The following is an 18139-nucleotide window of genomic DNA, read 5'->3' on the forward strand; positions in this document are numbered from 1 at the left end:
GTGACGTCATCAACCTGCGCCAGCCAGGCGCCACACACCACGGTGGATCCTTCACGACCTTTCACGCACTATTCTGATAAAATGCGCGTTAAATGTTGTTTAAATAATTATCAAATATTACTGTGAGGGTGAAATTCAGAGAAATGTTTCGGTTTACAGTCGCAGTTTTTGGCAGAGGAGTCGCTAAAAGGGTGAGTTCGACATAAACGGATCTGTTTTCAGCAGGAAACGCTGGCGGCGTTTGACCCGAGATCAATCGTTTTAAGATCATTTAGATCAATAGAGATTTACTCTAAGCACACAGAAACATATTTTTAGGTTTGGTGCTCTTTGTCAGCTTATTGTAAATAAATATTGCAGATCTACGTCCTTTGTTGCTCATTCAATGTAACATAAGTTTTTAAAACGTATAAAAAATAAAATACACATTAATATAAACAAAATATAGTTATTAACCTCTGTCTTTATTAAAAAAAAATATGGTTATATTTCTATTAAGCTTTTTTACATTTTGTGGTCAAATTCTTTAAAAATCTAAATGAGATTTTATTTGTAAATGTCTTTTGTTTTCTTTCTTTTTATCGTCTGTTTTACTGTTTCTGTTGTAAAGTTGCTGCACCTTTGTGATGTTTTGAACATCTTAGGTCAGGACATTTTTAAAAAATAGGTTTTTTTTAAATACTTGATATAAAAATAGTATTTTTCTTCCTTTAGAATAAGAAAAACTGTCAGAATGTAAAAAACACTTAAATACCAGATTCTCTCTTTTGGGAAATGATCTAAAGTAATTTATTCAGTGTTTTTCTAAAGTAAGTCACTTTATAGTTGATTAAGTATTCAATTATTTATTTATTTTTCAATGACTTAAAAGCCCAGCTACTAAACATTTAAAAGGTCTTACATGTTAGTGAGCTGCCACGATTAGTCAACTAATCAAAAACAGTTTTTATCCAAGAGCAATAGTCTCTTTAAATTCAACTTAAAGGTTTCTGCGCAATAATATGTATGATGTATGCAGAATGGGAGATGTGTGCTTGGTTTTATTGTTTTATCTTTTAGTATTTATATTTATGTCTTTCAATAGGAATATGTTTTAAGTCAACCACTAGGATTTTGTTTTATACCTTTATACTCTTAAACTTCTCTTCTATATTTTAATGATATAGCTTCTGCACCAAGGAAGATTGATTGCTTTTAAATTTCATTGTACAAGTGCCATGATATTTAATAGTCAATTAGTTGTTACTTTATGTTATACGGAGTCAGAGTTTAGTAAAGTTGAAAGTTATAATCATGTTCTGCTAGCCTTTTGGACTATTAAGGTTTTTTAGGCTAATTTGGAGTTTAGCTAATATTTCAGCTGCATGCTAGCTGTTTTGGCTAATTTAGGCTTTTTTGTGCTTAACTACAATTTTACCTGGCTATCAGCTTCAGCCTTTTTAGCCATCCATGTCAGCATCTTCAGCTATCAGTACTAGCATCTTCAGCGGCTAAATTCATCTTACAGCATTCACACTAGCACTATTTCAGGTAACGCTATATATCTATTCTTCAGTTAGTTTAAAGCTAATGATGGTTAAGATGTGTGATTTACACCCAGTTTGTGAATGACCCGATTAGTCGACTATTAAAATATTTTTTTGTAGCACTAAATGTTGATCCCAAACTTGAATGTTTTTCTTTCCTCAGTTTTGCTCGTCTTTCCCAGCAGAGGGCGCTCTTCCTCCAAACTTACACCTCCCTGCAAACCTCGTGGATCCGTCCAGACTCAGTACGACCAGAATATGAATATTTTGCGTTTGAAGTTCCAGCTGGAGCATCGGAGCCTTCTGATGGGTTTGTTCTCCGCAGGGCGTCCCCCTCCCCTGGCAGACTGCTCCCTGCCCCTCCTGAGGAGGTGTGACGCTGCCGTCCCTGCTCACCTGAGCCCCATGCAGACGTGGGTGGAGTCTCTGCTGACGGAGGACGGCGAGCCGCTGGGGCTGGCTCAGCTCCACCCCGATGTCTTTGGAGTTAATCCAAGGTAGAAAATGTTTCTCTTTTTTACATTTTTTCCATAAACAAATGATCCTTTATCTGTTTTCAGAATGGATATTCTTCACGACGTAGAGAAATGGCAAAGAAACTACAAAAGAGTCGTAAGTTGAACTCAGTTTATTCCACATCAGAAAAGAGTCGATGTTCGTTCATGTTCAGAAGTGTTTTAGTTCATTTCTGCTGCAGCGTCAGAGTTCTGTACTCGTTCACTCGTGTTTCGTCAGAGTCACGCCCACACAAAGGTCAGGTCGGAGGTCAGGGGCGGGGGCAAGAAACCCTGGAGACAGAAGGGGAGCGGGAAAGCTCGCCACGGAAGCATCCGGTCCCCGATATGGCGAGGAGGTGAGTGACAGATCGTCACACGTCCTTCAAACGCCGTCCGCTCCCTGCTGACCCCCCCCTGTGCTCCTCAGGCGGGGTGTCCCACGGACCTCGAGGGCCGACCAGCTACTACTACATGTTACCCATGAAGGTTCGAGTCCAGGGGCTGAAAGTGGCTCTGAGCGCTAAGATGGCTCAGGTAAAACGCTGACGCTTCTTCTTTTATTAACCAAATCCAGGATTAATTAACCAACCAGACCGAAAGTAGAAGATCAAAAAAAGAGACTCAACACTTTAGCATAATTATCTTAGTTTTTATTTCTGGGAGTTTTTGTCATGAATGTGTTTGGAAAAAAATCAAATTTCAACTTTAGTTTGAGTCACTTATCAGAAGACGAATGTTAAGAACGATCCTCAACAGAAGAAAGAGGAAATAAGTTTTACTCTGAAACTTTGAGACTGAACTTCCCCTAAGAAAACACCGAAGAGCTCCATCTGCTGGCAGATAGAAGTCACTGCAGGTTTGATTGATGAAAGGGAGAATCTGTAGTGCTGTAATCTGTAATTAATCAAGACCTGTAATCAATCTAATTGATCTGTTTTAATCACAATTTTAACCTATATTTGCTGTTAAAAGCCTCTTTCAGGTATTTTATTTACATTTGTGACATTGTGGCACAGTAAGAGATTAAAATAAAACTTAAAGGTTATCTTTTTTAATTTTTTTTAATATTAATAAAATACTTTTAACCTGAGGGCTGCACGGTGGCGCAGTGGTTAGCGCTCTCGCCTCACAGCAAGAAGGCCCCGGTTCGAATCCCGGCTGGGACCTTTCTGTGTGGAGTTTGCATGTTCTCCCCGTGCATGCGTGGGTTTTCACCGGGGACTCCGGCTTCCTCCCACCGTCCAAAAACATGCTTCATAGGTTACTTGGTGACTCTAAATTGCCCCTAGGTGTGAATGTGAGAGTGAATGGGTGTGTGATTGAGGCCCTGCGACAGACTGGCGACCTGTCCAGGGTGTACCCCGCCTTCGCCCATCAGCAGCCGGGATAGGCTCCGGCACCCCGCGACCCCGAAAGGGAAGAAGCGGTCAAGAAAATGGATGGATGGATACTTTTAACCTTCGCTTTGACACCACTGAGGGATATTTTTTAAAGTTGAACAATTAAAAAGTAAAAACATCTGGTCCAGAGTTCTCCAAAATACCACATAAAAAATAGGAGAAATTTTCTGAGCAAAACAAAAAATATTGGATACAAAACTCTTATTAATACCATAATTCAAATGTTGATTTACTTTATTCCTCTGCTTATCACAACAAGACAGTAGAAAAGAGTTTTTATAGTTCCCTTTAACCTGTTTGAGTAAATTTGATCATTTTAAAGACTGAGATGAAGCAGAAAAGAAATAGAGAAGAGAATTTAAGAAGGAAGAAAAGAAACAGCAGAGGAATTTAACTACTTAGACCTCATGTGTCAAAGTCAAGGCCCGGGGGCCGGATCCGGCCCTCCGGGGTATTCTATTCGGTCCTCCAGATCATTTTATTTTATAGTTATTAATGACCCGATGTTATCTTGTTCTCATTTCTAACTTGTATAATTTTGACAAAATATGTTTTTATAGAGAGTAAAATATTGAAAGTTATTTAAGGTTTAAGATGATTTATTCTGGAATAATATTCCTGCCTTTTTATTATTCAGAATTATGTTAACAAGTTACGGTTTTAAAGTTTAAAAAAATTGGCATTCTGTTAGCTTTTTGACATTTACTAAGATTTTTTAGGCTAATTTGGCGTTTAGCTAATATTTTTGCTATCAATTTCAGCATTTTCAGCACATAATTATGACTAATAGTTGAAGTTTTAAAAATGTAGTTTTAGAGTCTTCATTAAATGTTCATCCTGTTCAGCCCCCGACCTCAGGCGTGTTTTGGATTTTGGCCTCTTGTGTGATTGACTTAGACTGTTATTTTTTTTTTAAATAAACTTTAGCTTCATCATTTGGACAAAAAAAGGGCTAAGACGTAACTTTCCCTCTAAAATGATTCTTTTTTTTTAACTACTCATGAAACTTCTGGAGGGCGAACTTCCCTAAGAAAAGACTCGAGGGCTCCACCTGTTGGCAGATAGAAGTTACTGCAGGTTTGATTCATGAAAGGCAGAATCTGTACAGATAGTTTAATATCCTTCTGACTACCAGAGAAAAAAAGTTGAGTCACATTTTTTAAAGAACTTTTCACATTTGGCATCATTGAAAAGCTCCAAATCTCCTTTAAGGAACCAAACGGAGTAAATTCTGCTGTTGGGAGATGTTCCGGTTTAGAATTCCTCTCCACCCTCCTGGTAGTCAGGATGTTTTATGAAGAAGCGTTCTCATTAAACTTCACCTAAACAGCATGAATTCTGGGAGAATCAGTGTTCTGGTCCGACAGCGTCTGCAGAGTCAAACATCTTCTGGTCTGCAGGACTACCTTCACGTGGTGGACTCTCTGAACGTCCCGACTCCAGACTCTCAGTACCTGCAGGACCTGATCAGACACAGGCAGTGGGGGGAGTCGGTCCTCATCGTCGACGTGTGAGTATCTTCATCGTCGTCGTCATGGTTACAGAACCCCGACGTGGTTGATGTTCGGCGCTGCTGCTTTCAGAGCTGAAGAGTTTCCTGAAAACCTCCTGCGGGCCACGGCGGATCTGAAGAAGGTGAACCTCATCCCGGCCATCGGTGAGTCTCAGCTGAACCCAGTGAAGGTTCTGGATGTTTGCTGACCGGCGCTCTTCCTCTCAGGGCTAAACGTGCACAGCATGCTGAAGCACGAAGCCGTCGTCCTGACGCTGGAAACCATCAAGTTCCTGGAGGACAAGCTGCTGTGGCACGACCAGCGCTACTCGCCGCTGTACCCGTTCAGGCTGCCCTACCGCGACCTCCCCTGAGACCCGCCCACCCACACCGGGCTCTACTGAGGAGACGAGGAAGTTTAAAAGTAAACATTTATTAAAAAGACTCGAGGAGCTGAAGCCTCACGGCTGGGAGCTGAACTTGTGTGGCTGGAGGCTGTTGGCCAGCCGGTTCCTGACCTCCCAGCGGAGCGCCGAGCGCTTCTTCTCTGTTGGCACCACGTACGAGTTGGGCTCAAACACTCTGCGAGGTTTCGGCTGAAACGAAGAAGAAGAAGAGCTGTCTGACATTTCTACACAAACTTCTGTGGAACATCTTGAAATAAAAATGTCTGTCCTTGTTCTCCAGAAGGTTTTTTTCCCAAAATAAATCTCAAACTGCAGCTTCAAAAGCCTCAGATTTATTCTACAAGTTCTAAAGTTTATCCATGGAAGCACAGAGAGAATACTTACAGGTGGAGGCTGATAGGCCAGACGCTCCTGCAGAACAAAACAAAGTCTTTTACTTTGAAAAACTGGACAGGAAGTTTGGTTTAGGTTTTTTGTTTTTTGTGGAGCTCCATTTCATACCCGAATCTCCCAGCGGAGAGCTTTCCTGTCCTTCTCTCCAGGAAGTTTGAACATCTCCCAGATCTGCTTGTACTCGAAATACCTGCAGAGACAAACATGAAAATGTGAGACGATTTAGATGAAGCTGTGAGATCGTCATAATTTACTGGAAATGTTCATTGAAATAATTTAAACATTGTAGATCCATGACGTCACAATGTAAAATTTTAGAGTAAAAAAAGCTTAAAAAAATTAAGAACCAAATAATTTGACATTTAAATCTATTTTTGTATCAATATTTCACACTGATTTAAGGTTTAGCGCATAAATACTTTCACAATAAAAGTCTCAGAAATCCAGTAATAAATAATTATGAAACTTCAAATGTTGTAGAAAAGTGGTTTAAACAAATCCTTCATTTAGTTCAGGAGTCTTCAAACTGCAGCTCCAGATCCACATGTGACTTATCTCTCCATTGTTTCTCCTCGACCAAACATTAAATCAGTCATGGAGACTGCTGACCCAAACATGTCGACCGTCTGAGTCTGCAGCTCCTCCTAAAACTACCCAAAGAAAACAAACAAAGCCTGCAACCTAAGACTACCAACCCCAAACTAAAATAACAAAACCCAACAGTGAAAGACTGCTGAGGACACATTGGTGGAAAAAGAACTAAAAGAAAAAATAAAATAAAGTAAGGATTACTTAATTAGCATTTATTTAATTTAGATTAGTTAAATGTATAAATTGATGTCTGAGGTTCACATAGATGATAAACTGATGGTTTTTAGATCCTGTTGACCCGAAGACGTCTCGTTTGTTCAACTCTACCTCCAGAATGAACAGATTTGATATGCAAAGCAAAACATTTGATTTTTTTATGAGTTAAAACCACATACTAGCTGCACTGAGATGCTCCTGTTTGGCACAGAGCAGCTTTTATTTTTCAAAAGCAGTTATTTGAGCTTCTGTCAAATGTTGGGGGACAGAAATTAACATTTTGAGAGATGCTAGGTTCTTTTTATATTTTTGCTTTTGTTAGTGCCAAGAAATAGACATAATTTATATTTATCAAAGAAAAGAAGGTCATGAATGCAAATCCAAATTTTCTAAAGTAAGACTATGCTGCTAAGACTAGTAGAAAGCGATCCTGTTTTACTGTTAAAGGTTGCTCTGCTTTAGGACAAAAACTTTGAAGAATGAAGCTGAATGGAGAAAAAAAGTCTTCTTTTCTGTCTTGTAAGAAAGCATCAAAATAATCTTAGTTTAAGGAAACATGTCTGAGAGGAAACACGTCACAGGAACCGGTTCTGAACTTACTTTGCCACCGGGTCGCACTTCTTGACGGTCTGCTGGTTCCTCACGGGTCGGATGACTGAAACACAGGAGTTTGTCAGAAGCTCAGCTCTGTCCAGCAGAACAGCCTGACTGCTATGAAGCATCTTCTGGATGGTGTAACGTCTGTTTCATGTTGTCATTCAGAAGGTTGCTAACATCAGACCTCATTTCTTTGACCCATCCGAGTCCGTCCTCCAGTCGTCTGAGGCTGGGACTGTCTTTATCTGACAGGACTCTGTGTGAGCATGTCTGGATCCAACTCTTCAACTGCTCAACTGTAGTTTGGGGTTCCACAGGGTTCTATTGTAGGACCACTTCTATTATCTCTGTACCTCCTTCCTGAGAGTCTCCTTTCATTGTTACCCTGACGACAGTCAGATTTATTCACCAATAAAGACAGGAGGCTCCGTTACACCATGACTGTCTTGTTTATAAGACATCAAAGACTGGACGGCCTTCAGCTTTTAAAGTTTTAATGATAAAAACAGAAGTGATGGTGTTTGGTCCTAGGAGCTCCAGTGACCCCTCCTCGGTGGGCTGGGTCCTCCTCATCGTAACCCTTCCGCTCTCCTAGGCTCGTTTACATTAAACGTTGGGTCATCTGGACCCCATAAGAGAGCACGAGGGTTAAACAGTCCATGTCTAAGCTGGGTTTAAGATAGACCGATTTTAAACTCAACTCAGGAGTTAACTCCAGCTTCTTCTGAGGCAGCAGGTGAAGGTGAAACCATTTTTATCTAAAAGTCATTTTGAGACAGTAATCCATTTAAGGCGCTATATAAATGAATCAAACTTGGACTTAAACTTAGAACGACTCTGTGGGACTTACAGGACTTGGGTTTGGGTCGGAGGTCGCCTTCGCTGTGTGTTCGGGTCTGTTGGAGGGAAAAACAGCAGCGGGATCTGTGGTTAGAGACACGCCTCCATTCTGGGATCTGGAGGAAGCTTCTGGACGCTCACCAAGGTTCTCATGTAGGACTCGAAGGCACTCGTAGAGACGCTGTCAGTCTCCTCTGAGCGGGGGGAGGGGCTCCAATCGTCACTCTCCACCTCCAAGTCCCGCCCATCCGCCGCTGCAGGAAAGTGAAGATCTGCCAGACGCTCCTCCAGACAGCTGGCTGCAGAGAAACATCCGGAGAGTCGACGTTTACTCCTGAACGCTGCAGAGGAAAAAACTTCTTCTGGAAAATATTTTGTTTCTAAAACAAACATTTGACTTTAAAACCTAAAAAGAAAACAAGCTGAAAACATTCAGGAGGTTCTATGTTCCACTTCCGAGTTCATCGACGGTGGAGCTCCAGGTTCTCACGAGGATTCAAACCATCCAGGTGTGCGAAGGTCAAAGCAGAAATGAAGGACCCCCGTTCATAAACTTTTACCCTTCTGCTGCTGCTGCTGCTGCTCCGCCCACATCGGCCCGCTCGGCGTCCAGCTGGAATCCAGCCGAGAGTCGATGAACTTGATGTCTTTGTGGCTCCAAGATTCGTCTGGATCTTCAGCTTCTTCTCTGATCTCTGCCTCTTTGCTCAACTCAGATCCTCTGTCACCTTCCAGACTGACATCATCCTCCAGGTGTGCCTCGTCTTTCAGGAGCTCCTCGTCCCGGAGGCCCGCTTCACCCAACAGGCGAACTTCATCTTCCAGGTGCTCCTTATCCTCCAGGTGCTCCTTATCCTCCAGGCTCTTTTCATCTTCCAGGTGCTCCTTATCTTCCAGGCTCTCTTCATCCTCCAGGCTCTCCTCATCTTCCAGGTGCTCCTTATCCTCCAGGCTCTCTTCATCCTCCAGGTGCTCCACATCCTTCAGACGCTCCTCATCCTCCAGGCTCTCTTCATCCTCCAGGCTCTCCTTATCTTCCAGGCTCTCTTCATCCTCCAGGAGTTCTTTTTTCTGGAAGCATTCCTCGCCCTTCATGTGCTCCTCATCCTCCAGGTGCTCCTTATCCTCCAGGCTCTCTTCATCCTCCAGGCTTTCTTCATCCTTCAGACGCTCCTCATCCTCCAGGCTCTCATCATCCTCCAGGTGCTCCACATCCTTCAGACGCTCCTCATCCTCCAGGTTTTCTTCATCCTCCAGGCTCTCATCATCCTCCAGGTGCTCCACATCCTTCAGACGCTCCTCATCCTCCAGGCGCTCCTCATCCTCCAGGTGCTCCTCATCATCCAGGTGTTCCTCATCCTCCAGGCGCTCCTCATCTTCCAGGAGTTCTTTTTTCTGGAGGCATTCCTCGCCCTTCATGTGCTCCTCATCCTTCAACCTCTCCTCATCCTCCAGGCACTCCTCGTCCTCCAGGTGCTCCTCATCCTCCAGGCGCTCCTCATCCTCCAGGCTCTCTTCATCCTCCAGGCTCTCTTCATCCTCCAGGCTCTCTTCATCCTCCAGGCTCTCTTCATCCTCCAGGCTCTCTTCATCCTCCAGGCGCTCTTCATCCTCCAGGCTCTCTTCATCCTCCAGGCGCTCTTCATCCTCCAGGCTCTCCTCATCTTCCAGGTGCTCCTCCTTCTGGGAGAGTTGATGTTTTTGAGCGTCTCTGTGAAGCTCCTCTGATGGCGTTCCTTCACGCTCGCGTTTCTTCTCCTCTTCCTCCACCCTGCAGACGGTTGTTCCGTTCAGATCCAGATCATCTCTGATCTTAAATTCCTCAAAGCCGACGAGAGACCGCCGCTCTTCATCTTCATCTCTCGTTTCGGACAGATCTCCTCGGCTGGATCGTTCCTCTCTGTGTTCTCCTCCGTCCTGCTCCTCTGGTCTCCATGTTCCGTAGCCGGAGGTCATCAGGCTGACGGCTGCGCTGTCAGAGCGGCTGACTTCATCATCATCGTCGGTTTTCAGATCTTCTGTTTTGAAGCTCCCCCGGTTCTTTGGCTCCTCTGAAGTCTTTGGGTCTGGACCGCCCATCCTCTCAACCTCCTCCTGCTGCTGTTCTCCATCAGACCAAAAGGAGGAGCAGAGAGAACTCCTGTCTCCGTCGCTCTCTTGGTCCCACGCGGCGTTACACATTCTGTACATGACTCCTCTGGAGGAACAGTGAGATCAGTGAAGGCCGAGGACTTAAGGAAGGAGCTAAGAAGATTAGCCGACATCCAAGAACATCCCAGCTGAACGGCTCCCTCTGCTGGTGACCGAGGCCTGTGCGGTTTCCCTCCAAACAAACTTCACATCCAGAAGTTCTGAGGTTTGGATGGAAATGTCTTTCTGATGCTGAACCAGCTCCAAAAACCAACAGATGTCATCAAGAAAATGGACAGATTTAAAGAGTTTTTTCATCCACTTTTGGTTAAAAGCAGCAGAATTTTTGAAAATGCAGAGAAGCAGCTTAAAAGTGTTTTTTGAATCAATATTTTAGAGAAAACTGCAGAATTTTCTGGGCATGAAGGGATTTTTATAAACATTTAAATATTTAAACGGAGCATTTTAACCCATAACAGTTTAGATCAACTTGATTTCATTTTGTTGAAGGTTTTCTGGAGTTTCTGAATGAAGTCACAGAAATACCTGAGTCTTCACTGTAGATCGATTCATCGCAGACCAGAGACTGACCTCCATGTTTCCTGGAAAATAAAAAATAAAAAAAACAAGTTTGACTTTAAATCCAAAGATTCACAGTATGTGTTGTCTAGATGCACATTTACAGAGGGATGATTAAAAGCCGGTTTATGCTTCAACACGATCGGTCTTTGCATCAGTTGCAGGTCGGCCAGTTTCGCTTGCAAATGTCTGCGACAACAGCGATGAACTTCTGAGTGGCGTTTACACTTTTAAAGCGACGCGATTGTCTCCAGCGTTCATTTTTAACACGGATGACATCATGATCATTCTTCTGCTGAGTCGGAGAGCGAGCAGGGAGAAGAGGAGGAAGTGGTATGTTGGTCCTCTGAACATGAGATGGAAAGAAAAGACGCGAATTCCATTCACTTTTGCAAAACATCCAATTTTCACAAGATGACCAAGAGCTCTTCAGGTACATCTGTGTGTCAATCAACAGGTTTGACGACCTTCTGCGTTTCCATTAGGGCCACTTATAGACTGGGACAAACAGAATCCCTGAATCTCCCAAAAAACGACCGTCATTCACCCTCTGGATACATGCGAGTTAAGACGGTTTTTGTTCAGGAAAGGCTTCTGTGAACAAAGTTTTCAACGAAACATGCGGCGCCATTTGGGAGGCTTTAAAAGATGATTAGGTTTCATTTCCATCCAAAGACTAGTGGAGCCCATTATCCTGAATTTCCCTCTTTGTTTGGGAGCTACTGATTGAAAGCATGAGACGACTAGATATATAGCATTACCAGCAATAATCCAAGTGTAAAATGCTGTAAGCTGACTGTGGCCCCTGAAGATGCCAAAGATAATAGCTGAAAATGCTGAATCCGATAGTTGAAAAAGCAGAAGCAAAAAGCTTGCTAAAATATTAGTTAAATACCAAGTTAGCAAAACCTGGAAAAATGCATAATTTAGCCTAAAGAGCTAGCATAGTGCTAAAATGTTAGCTAAACTGGAAAATTGTCTACAAAACTTGGAAAAATCTAATTTAGTCAAAACAGCTAGCATGTTGCTAAAATGAAGCTAATGCCAAATTTGCTAAAAAACACCAACGAGTTCTGGAATTAGCCAAAAAGCTAATATGTAAGTAAAATATTAGCAAAACTCCAAAATAGCCTAAAAATTTTCAGTAAATGCCAAAACACTGAAAGAGCTGACAGAGCCTCATCACATGAAGATCAAAGGAAATCAGAGTGAAATAATACAACAATAAACTGTATATGTGATGTGAAATACTCACACGGACCAGATTTATTTCAGCAAATGAACAATTACAGTGTGTTCAAGTCAACAGAGACTTCTGATTAAATCTTAATCATTTGTCCGTTTTAATATCTGCCGTAACAATAACATCTTGTTATGCAACACTAAATAAAAATAAAGAATAGTTAAACCAAAATGCTTCCTGTAAAACTCTTCTCCCCAAAAATAAGACAAAGCTAGAAATGTCCCGTTTAACAATTGTACCTTTCAGGGTTCGTGAACTTTCTTAGCAATGATTTTCCAAAACCTTTAACTGAACTTTGAAAACTTAAAATCAGCAGATTTTAGTCAGACTATTGTAGTCGACGCTGCTGAATTAAAGCGTGTCATGATTACTGCTGTCATGTGATCAATGTTTATATGTGATTAGTTATTTATGACCAGAAAATTCATCTAACTGATGTACTCTTAATCAAACCCACCATTTCCTTAGAAAAGTCTCATTTGAAGGTATTTTCATTTAAATTTGTGATACTGTGGCACAGGAAAAGATCAAAATACTGTAAAACAAAAAAAGTGGTTTTATAAAGTTGACATTATAATGCAATTTCAGCTTTTGCTTTAAAAGCACATGCAGAGTTGACCACGCCCCCAATGTCAGTGGTGGACTCCGCAGTTTCCGCTGCAGCGAATGTATTAATGATTTTGAAACTGAACAAGAAATACAGAAAATACAGCGATTGTAGGATAAAAATGATATATAAGTTCCATTTATGGAACAGATTAGTGATCACATATTTATTATCAGTATGCTTTAAGTCTCATGAAGACAGGTGAGACACTGCTTAGCTCCACCCTCCTCCCCCGACCGCTTGTCCGTCTTTGAAACATATTTCCTTAAAAGCTCGAGACCCAAACCGATTATATCCAGTCGCCTAAAGCAGTTTTTGGCCAGAAAAATCCAAATAGTTGAGCTGGAAACGGCCCAACGCTGCTCTGCTAGCTAACTCCTGCGTCTCTGGACTGGACTGAACCATTCTGCAGGGGGGGGGGGGACACTTCCAAATGATGAGCGCAAAGTTGAACTTCTTTCACAATTCAGATGCAAATGTCATATTAAACTATTTTTTAATACTGAAATTGCCATTTCCAAACCTTTTCCAGGTTTTCATGACCCTGACTTCTCTAACACTGATGGAATGGCTTCACTTCCTGTGTCGTGTCCCAGGAAGTGCTCATCTCCGGCTCTGCCTGATGCATGCTGGGTGAATTAGTTGTTGGCAGTTCACTTTCCAGATCTTTCTGCTCCATTTCATACAGGACGTGTTGGATCTTCAGCTTTGCCAGTCCACGGTTCCGCCTCGACAACGCTGCAAGCGAGGTAGCTACCATCTTCCCAAACACGACTTCTGGATCTTTTTCTTCCTCGGCGACTGTCTTGAACTTGGCCTGAATGAACTTCAGTAGAGCGCCATCTACTGGATCCAGGGCAGCGCTGTCTTTACTCCTCTTCGGCCGGGGATGGAGGGGTTCTGCTGCTGCAGGGCTGGTTGTGGGTCGTGGGATTCCAGCCTCATCTTCATTGGTGACGAGGTGTTGCGCATCACAGTCTTCCTCTTCTTTGGGAGTGCTGATAAATAAAAGCGTCATGGGTTTAAATATCTTTAAAAAATGTTGAATTCCCGCTGTGTACGCAATAACTAATCAATGCCGTAAGAATATGTTGTTTTGTCATGGTAAATAAAGTGAAGGATTTGCTAATCTGCACATTGATGTACATATGCAGTTATGATTTGACATCGCTGCACTACAGGACGACTAAAGAGAAACTGGAGAAGAAGAAATAGTGAATATCAAAGGAACAACAGAGTAAACCCGTTTAGAAACACAAAACATTTGCACAAGCGCTCTTTGAATCATCGTGATTTTTAACAGTTTGCTCTACTAGAGAAATTCCAACAGTTTCTGAAAGCTGAGACGTTGAACTTTATTGTCCACACGGTGTCATTACGGTAATCTCACCCGGAAGCTTCTTTGTTTACCGGTAAGACAGACGGAGCGGTGGAGCGATGCAGAGAGCGGTCAAAAGGAGTTTTTATTACAGCAAAAAAAAAAAAGAGAAATGTCTAAAAGACGACCATCCGGGGTAATAAAACCTCCATGGAGGTTCAGAGAAGACGTTGAGACTGAAGGAGCAGAAGGAGTCATTTTTGTAGAGAAAAGGTAACGTTTGAGGAGATGCATTTGTGGGTTGTTTTCCTAAAAGAATCACTTTCTAGCATGAAAGAAATGTCACTCAAATGTAAGTGACCTTATTTTTGACTCATAACTTATAAGAAATCTTTTGTTCAGGAAACAAATATCCCAATAAATGAAATCCATCTTTCCTCTAGAGATCCTGTGAGATCCTGTGAGCTGATGAAGCTGCAGGACCACAGAGGGAGATGCTGGAGAACGTGAGGATGCTGGAGGCTCTGGTGATGCGGTCAGAGACCAAAGCTGCTCACCACATCAACATCAGAGTAGGACAGATGCAGAACCTGAAGATGGAGACCCTCATTCACTCAGGTTCAACCCCAGACGCATCCCAGGTGTTCAAACTTCTCTAAAAACAGGAAACCATCACCAGCGATGCTTCAAACTCTGCACCAACTTCCTGGAAGTGTCAGACGTATGATCTGATCTCCACCTGCAGCCAGACAAACCATCACTGGCAGCATCAGGAGGACAGAACTGCTCTGTGAGCAAAACGTCTGTAGATCGTTCACATTTTATGAACCGTTTCTGCACATTCAGAGACAAAGATACAGAAATTATGTTGTAAATTTAGACTTGTTTAATACTAACTTATCATGTAAAAGCTTCTGTTCATGTTATACAGCACTGTTTTTCTCATTAAAAACTCTAAAAAAACAAATTTATATATTTTTTAAACATTTAAATAGTTTTAACACTATTATGACACAGAGTAAATGGTGAAATAATGATATTCAAATTCAATGTCTTCAGTGAAAAAGGAGCAAAAGACATTTACGGGACATTCTCCGACCCTGTCAGAGTCTAAAGTTCAGACTGTTTGAGGCTCAGCTGTTAAAGGGTTAAATAGTGATCCAGGAAGCTGAGGAACGACAGAGTTCAAAATAAAAAAGTCATAAACTGGACAGAAGAGATGTTGGAAAACGGACAGAGAAGGTCCAGGAAGAACAGAAAGAGAACGTTTGTTTACTGCAGATTAATAAAATATACACTGGAAAAAGTGAAACATTGGATCAATTAACAAGAATTCTGTCATTTGTTACATTTGAAAATATACATTTTTATAAAATGATTTTTTTAAGTTCAGAAAAACATCAAACATTTGTTTATTTTGATGAAAACTAATAATTGTAAATGAATTTTTGTTAATTTATCCGGTGTTTCAATTTTTACAGCGTATGTTCAAAATAAGACAAGATGTTTTATTTCTCAATATATTTGTTCCTCTGTCTGTTATAAATATTATTTTTGAGTGAATTGGAAATGCAAATACATTTTCTAACTCTGTTAGATCATTATCAAATGTTTGTTTCTGTCATTTTTTTGGGTCACAGAAGAAATTTTAGTTTTTATTTGTTTAAGCGACAAAATATCATCAAATCTGAGTTATTTGGTTTTTACAATCATACTCAACCACTTTTTTTACATTCAAAACTAGCAAAAATTAAAAGATCTGGTTAATTATCTAAAGGTTAGCCAAACCCTAAATCAACTTCTTTGGCTGTCGACATCTATAAATTGGACTTTAAAAGTACTGGCTGTTGGTTGTTGCCAAATTTTTGACAAATTAAAATAAACTTGTTCAGTTCCTGAAAATAGTCTAAAACTGCATGTGTGCTGCCATCTACAGGCTGAAACGATGTATTACAGTTGAATTTTCTGATTGGTCAGCTGGTGTAAGTCTCAGAAGTGTGACGTCATCATGCTCTGAGCTCCGGCATAAAAGCCCCGCCCATCTTTGATTCTGTTGTGGTTGTTAGCGTTAGCATGGCTCGTAGCCTGGTGTGTTGCCTTCAGTCGTCAAAAATCTACTAGCTTACACAACTTTCCAGTGGACTTGGAAGTTAGGGAATTATGGAGAAACTTGCATCTCTCTCTCTCTCTTGGTTTGTTTGTGTTTTCATTGAACATAAAGACAACCCACTCTACACATTGAGGACCCAGAATATGCTACATAGCCCAACAGTCAATCATAGATCTAAGCCACACCCAAATACCCAACCTTGACTATGGTAAAGAAAAAAATTATCTAAATAATTTGATCATTTCTCTATTTTTTATGTGATTATTTTTAAAATAAATGATATATACTTTGCTTTATTTCTCTCAGTAGAACGACGGTTGATGAAAGGTTCCTGAAAAGACATCAACTTAAAATGATTCCAAGCAGCCTCCTGGATCATCACATCTTCCAGTAGTTTCATCTTCTCCTCTGCGAGAACGTCCCTCAGATTTCTCCATCTTGAGTTGAAGTCATGTTCTAGTATCTGGTTTGATTTTCCTCCAGCAGTTCCGGCTCTCTGTGCTCCCTCATGGAAGTGTTCTAGAGGTTTCCATCCTTCCTCAGTTTTCATAATAATCTGGGAGTTTTCTCCGCCATCACGTTAATCGCTGAAATAAACACGGTAAATGGCGGGATTTGCACTACAGGCGTGAAATTCCAGTCGCATTCGCGGATGTCCCATTCTGCAGCGACGGGGCGATTCTGCTCCGATGGTCATGTGACCACTGCGCCGCAGTGATTAGAATAAACCGGCCTTTAAAGATACTTGGGAGATCGACCTGCAGACCTCCTCTGTGTAGGACTCGGGATCTTATTTCAGTTTTCATATGATTTTAACATTTTTCTGGTTCTAATTACATTCTTTGACATCACTGTGTTTGTGCTGTGGAGCCTTTTTTACTTTACTGTAGATAAATGTAGCTGAACTGGAGAAGAACTGATCTTCACCAGAACCCACCTCAGAACCTTCCTCTTGAGGAACCGCCTCTGCCGTGAGTCCGAACACCAGCTGTCGCTGTCAGACGAGTCCTTCACGTCCTCATCCGGCTCCACCTGCAGCCGGGTCGGGCCCCCCGTCGGGAAGTGGAGCTTTGGAGCCACAGAGTTCTGAGCGTAGGAGTCCTGCTGGGATCCAGAACCTCCGATCGTATGAGTGCTGAGCAGCTGCTTCACACAAAACAAGTTTTCATTCGGACTGAAGACTTCATGCGTTTGTTTTTCAGGAAATTCACAAAAAGTCAAATAAAAAAATAAAAAAACAAAGAAAAATATATTTTCACCTGTTTGTTGTGCTCTGCTCTTCCTTCATGTAAGAAAAATCCTTCAGAGCTTCTAAAGAATTCTTTACTTACTGTGAAAAGAACAAAAACTTAGCAAAAGTTTAACATGAATTCACTGACTTTTGTAAACAAACTTCAAACCTTTTTCTTTGGTAAAAGCCGGAGGACTCGACTGAGTTTTCTCAGAGTGGTTCATCTGAGCGGTGGAGGTCGGGCTTTTCCACGATCCACCATGAATCACCTCCTCCAGACCTGAAACAAAGGGAATTCTGGGTTCTCTAAGACACAAGTTTAGGAAAATACCTCAGACCAACAGACGGTTTGTGGCCACGCCCACAGAAAACAGCTGATCGTGACAGTGGGCGCAAAACTTTCTGTGGCAGACTGCAGTCAAAACACATCAAAGAAATGCAACATTTTTGCAAAAGAAAATACTAAACAGAGAGAACCTGATCAGCTCAGATATCATCAAACTCAGCAGGAATATTTGACTCTCCAGGATACCAACCTTTCTTAAATTCCAGCAGTTTGTGTTTGGGAATGTTCCTGTAGCCGAGGACAGCCAGCTGCTGCCGGATTTCCTTCTCGGAGAAATCCAGGTGATCCATCGTGTTCTGTTAAAATCACTTAGGGGGGGGGGGGACACAAAAATCAAAAAGAAGAAACTTTAAAATAATATTACGTTAATAGTTTTAGTGTGGCATGTTCAATATACAAATATGCTTTTGTATGAGTAATAATTGCATTTCTTACATAGTAAGCATAAAATGCATATATTTGACATGTCTTTGTATGGCCATAAAGATCAGATAGTTTTATCGTTTATGGGTTATTCTTGCTTTCATTAATTGAAATAAATTGGTTCTAATCCAATCCTAATAATCAATAAAAACAAGAATCTCCTCAAACCCACAATTTATTCATTTAAAGAGTC

The 18139-nt window shown here is 41.5% G+C and overlaps 3 protein-coding genes across 6 annotated transcripts in view; 1 reads left to right on the top strand and 2 right to left on the bottom strand.

Annotated features, from left to right (window-relative positions):
• mrpl4 (mitochondrial ribosomal protein L4) lies at positions 1–5645 on the top strand. The gene is made up of 9 exons (XM_024290259.2): positions 1–191; positions 1690–1771; positions 1852–2023; positions 2087–2138; positions 2262–2379; positions 2451–2557; positions 4824–4933; positions 5007–5080; positions 5144–5645. Exons 1-9 carry the CDS (start codon positions 144–146, stop codon positions 5287–5289), a joined length of 909 nt encoding a protein of 302 aa, XP_024146027.1. The 5' UTR covers positions 1–143; the 3' UTR covers positions 5290–5645.
• The window catches only part of LOC112157496 (hydrolethalus syndrome protein 1 homolog), a 13912-nt gene continuing 1105 nt past the window's right edge, over positions 5333–18139 (bottom strand). Inside the window, exons 3-13 of one of the 4 annotated variants that reach the window (XM_024290251.2) lie at positions 17714–17831; positions 17347–17457; positions 17206–17276; positions 16884–17089; positions 10636–10691; positions 8101–8258; positions 7970–8015; positions 7123–7177; positions 5824–5905; positions 5707–5733; positions 5333–5511 (exon numbers count right to left, since the gene is read on the bottom strand). In XM_024290251.2, the coding sequence (XP_024146019.1) occupies positions 5377–5511; positions 5707–5733; positions 5824–5905; positions 7123–7177; positions 7970–8015; positions 8101–8258; positions 10636–10691; positions 16884–17089; positions 17206–17276; positions 17347–17457; positions 17714–17813 (1047 nt within the window). In that variant the 5' untranslated portion in view covers positions 17814–17831 and the 3' untranslated portion in view covers positions 5333–5376. Of the gene's footprint in view, positions 5512–5706; positions 5734–5823; positions 5906–7122; positions 7178–7969; positions 8016–8100; positions 8259–10635; positions 10692–11902; positions 13517–16883; positions 17093–17205; positions 17277–17346; positions 17458–17713; positions 17832–18139 lie in introns of those variants that run through there. The other 3 variants (XM_024290250.2, XM_024290253.2, XM_024290252.1) reach the window with 3 other exon arrangements.
• On the bottom strand, positions 8272–10609 carry LOC112157494 (trichohyalin-like). The gene has a single exon (XM_024290249.2). The coding sequence runs from the start codon at positions 10147–10149 to the stop codon at positions 8506–8508; it is 1644 nt and encodes a 547-aa protein (XP_024146017.1). The 5' UTR covers positions 10150–10609; the 3' UTR covers positions 8272–8505.

The sequence above is a fragment of the Oryzias melastigma genome, linkage group LG1, assembly GCF_002922805.2.
Source record: "Oryzias melastigma strain HK-1 linkage group LG1, ASM292280v2, whole genome shotgun sequence".
In the NCBI taxonomy this organism is placed as follows: Eukaryota; Metazoa; Chordata; class Actinopteri; order Beloniformes; family Adrianichthyidae; genus Oryzias; species Oryzias melastigma.

Excerpts from the sequence above, each read along its gene's own strand:
- LOC112157494 (XM_024290249.2), bottom strand. The coding sequence starts at position 10,149 with ATGTACAGAATGTGTAACGCCGCGTGGGACCAAGAGAGCGACGGAGAC.
- mrpl4 (XM_024290259.2), top strand. The coding sequence starts at position 144 with ATGTTTCGGTTTACAGTCGCAGTTTTTGGCAGAGGAGTCGCTAAAAGG. Across the intron at positions 2,024-2,086 it reads GTCTTTGGAGTTAATCCAAG|AATGGATATTCTTCACGACG; the intron begins GTAGAAAATGTT and ends ATCTGTTTTCAG. Across the intron at positions 2,380-2,450 it reads GTCCCCGATATGGCGAGGAG|GCGGGGTGTCCCACGGACCT; the intron begins GTGAGTGACAGA and ends TGTGCTCCTCAG.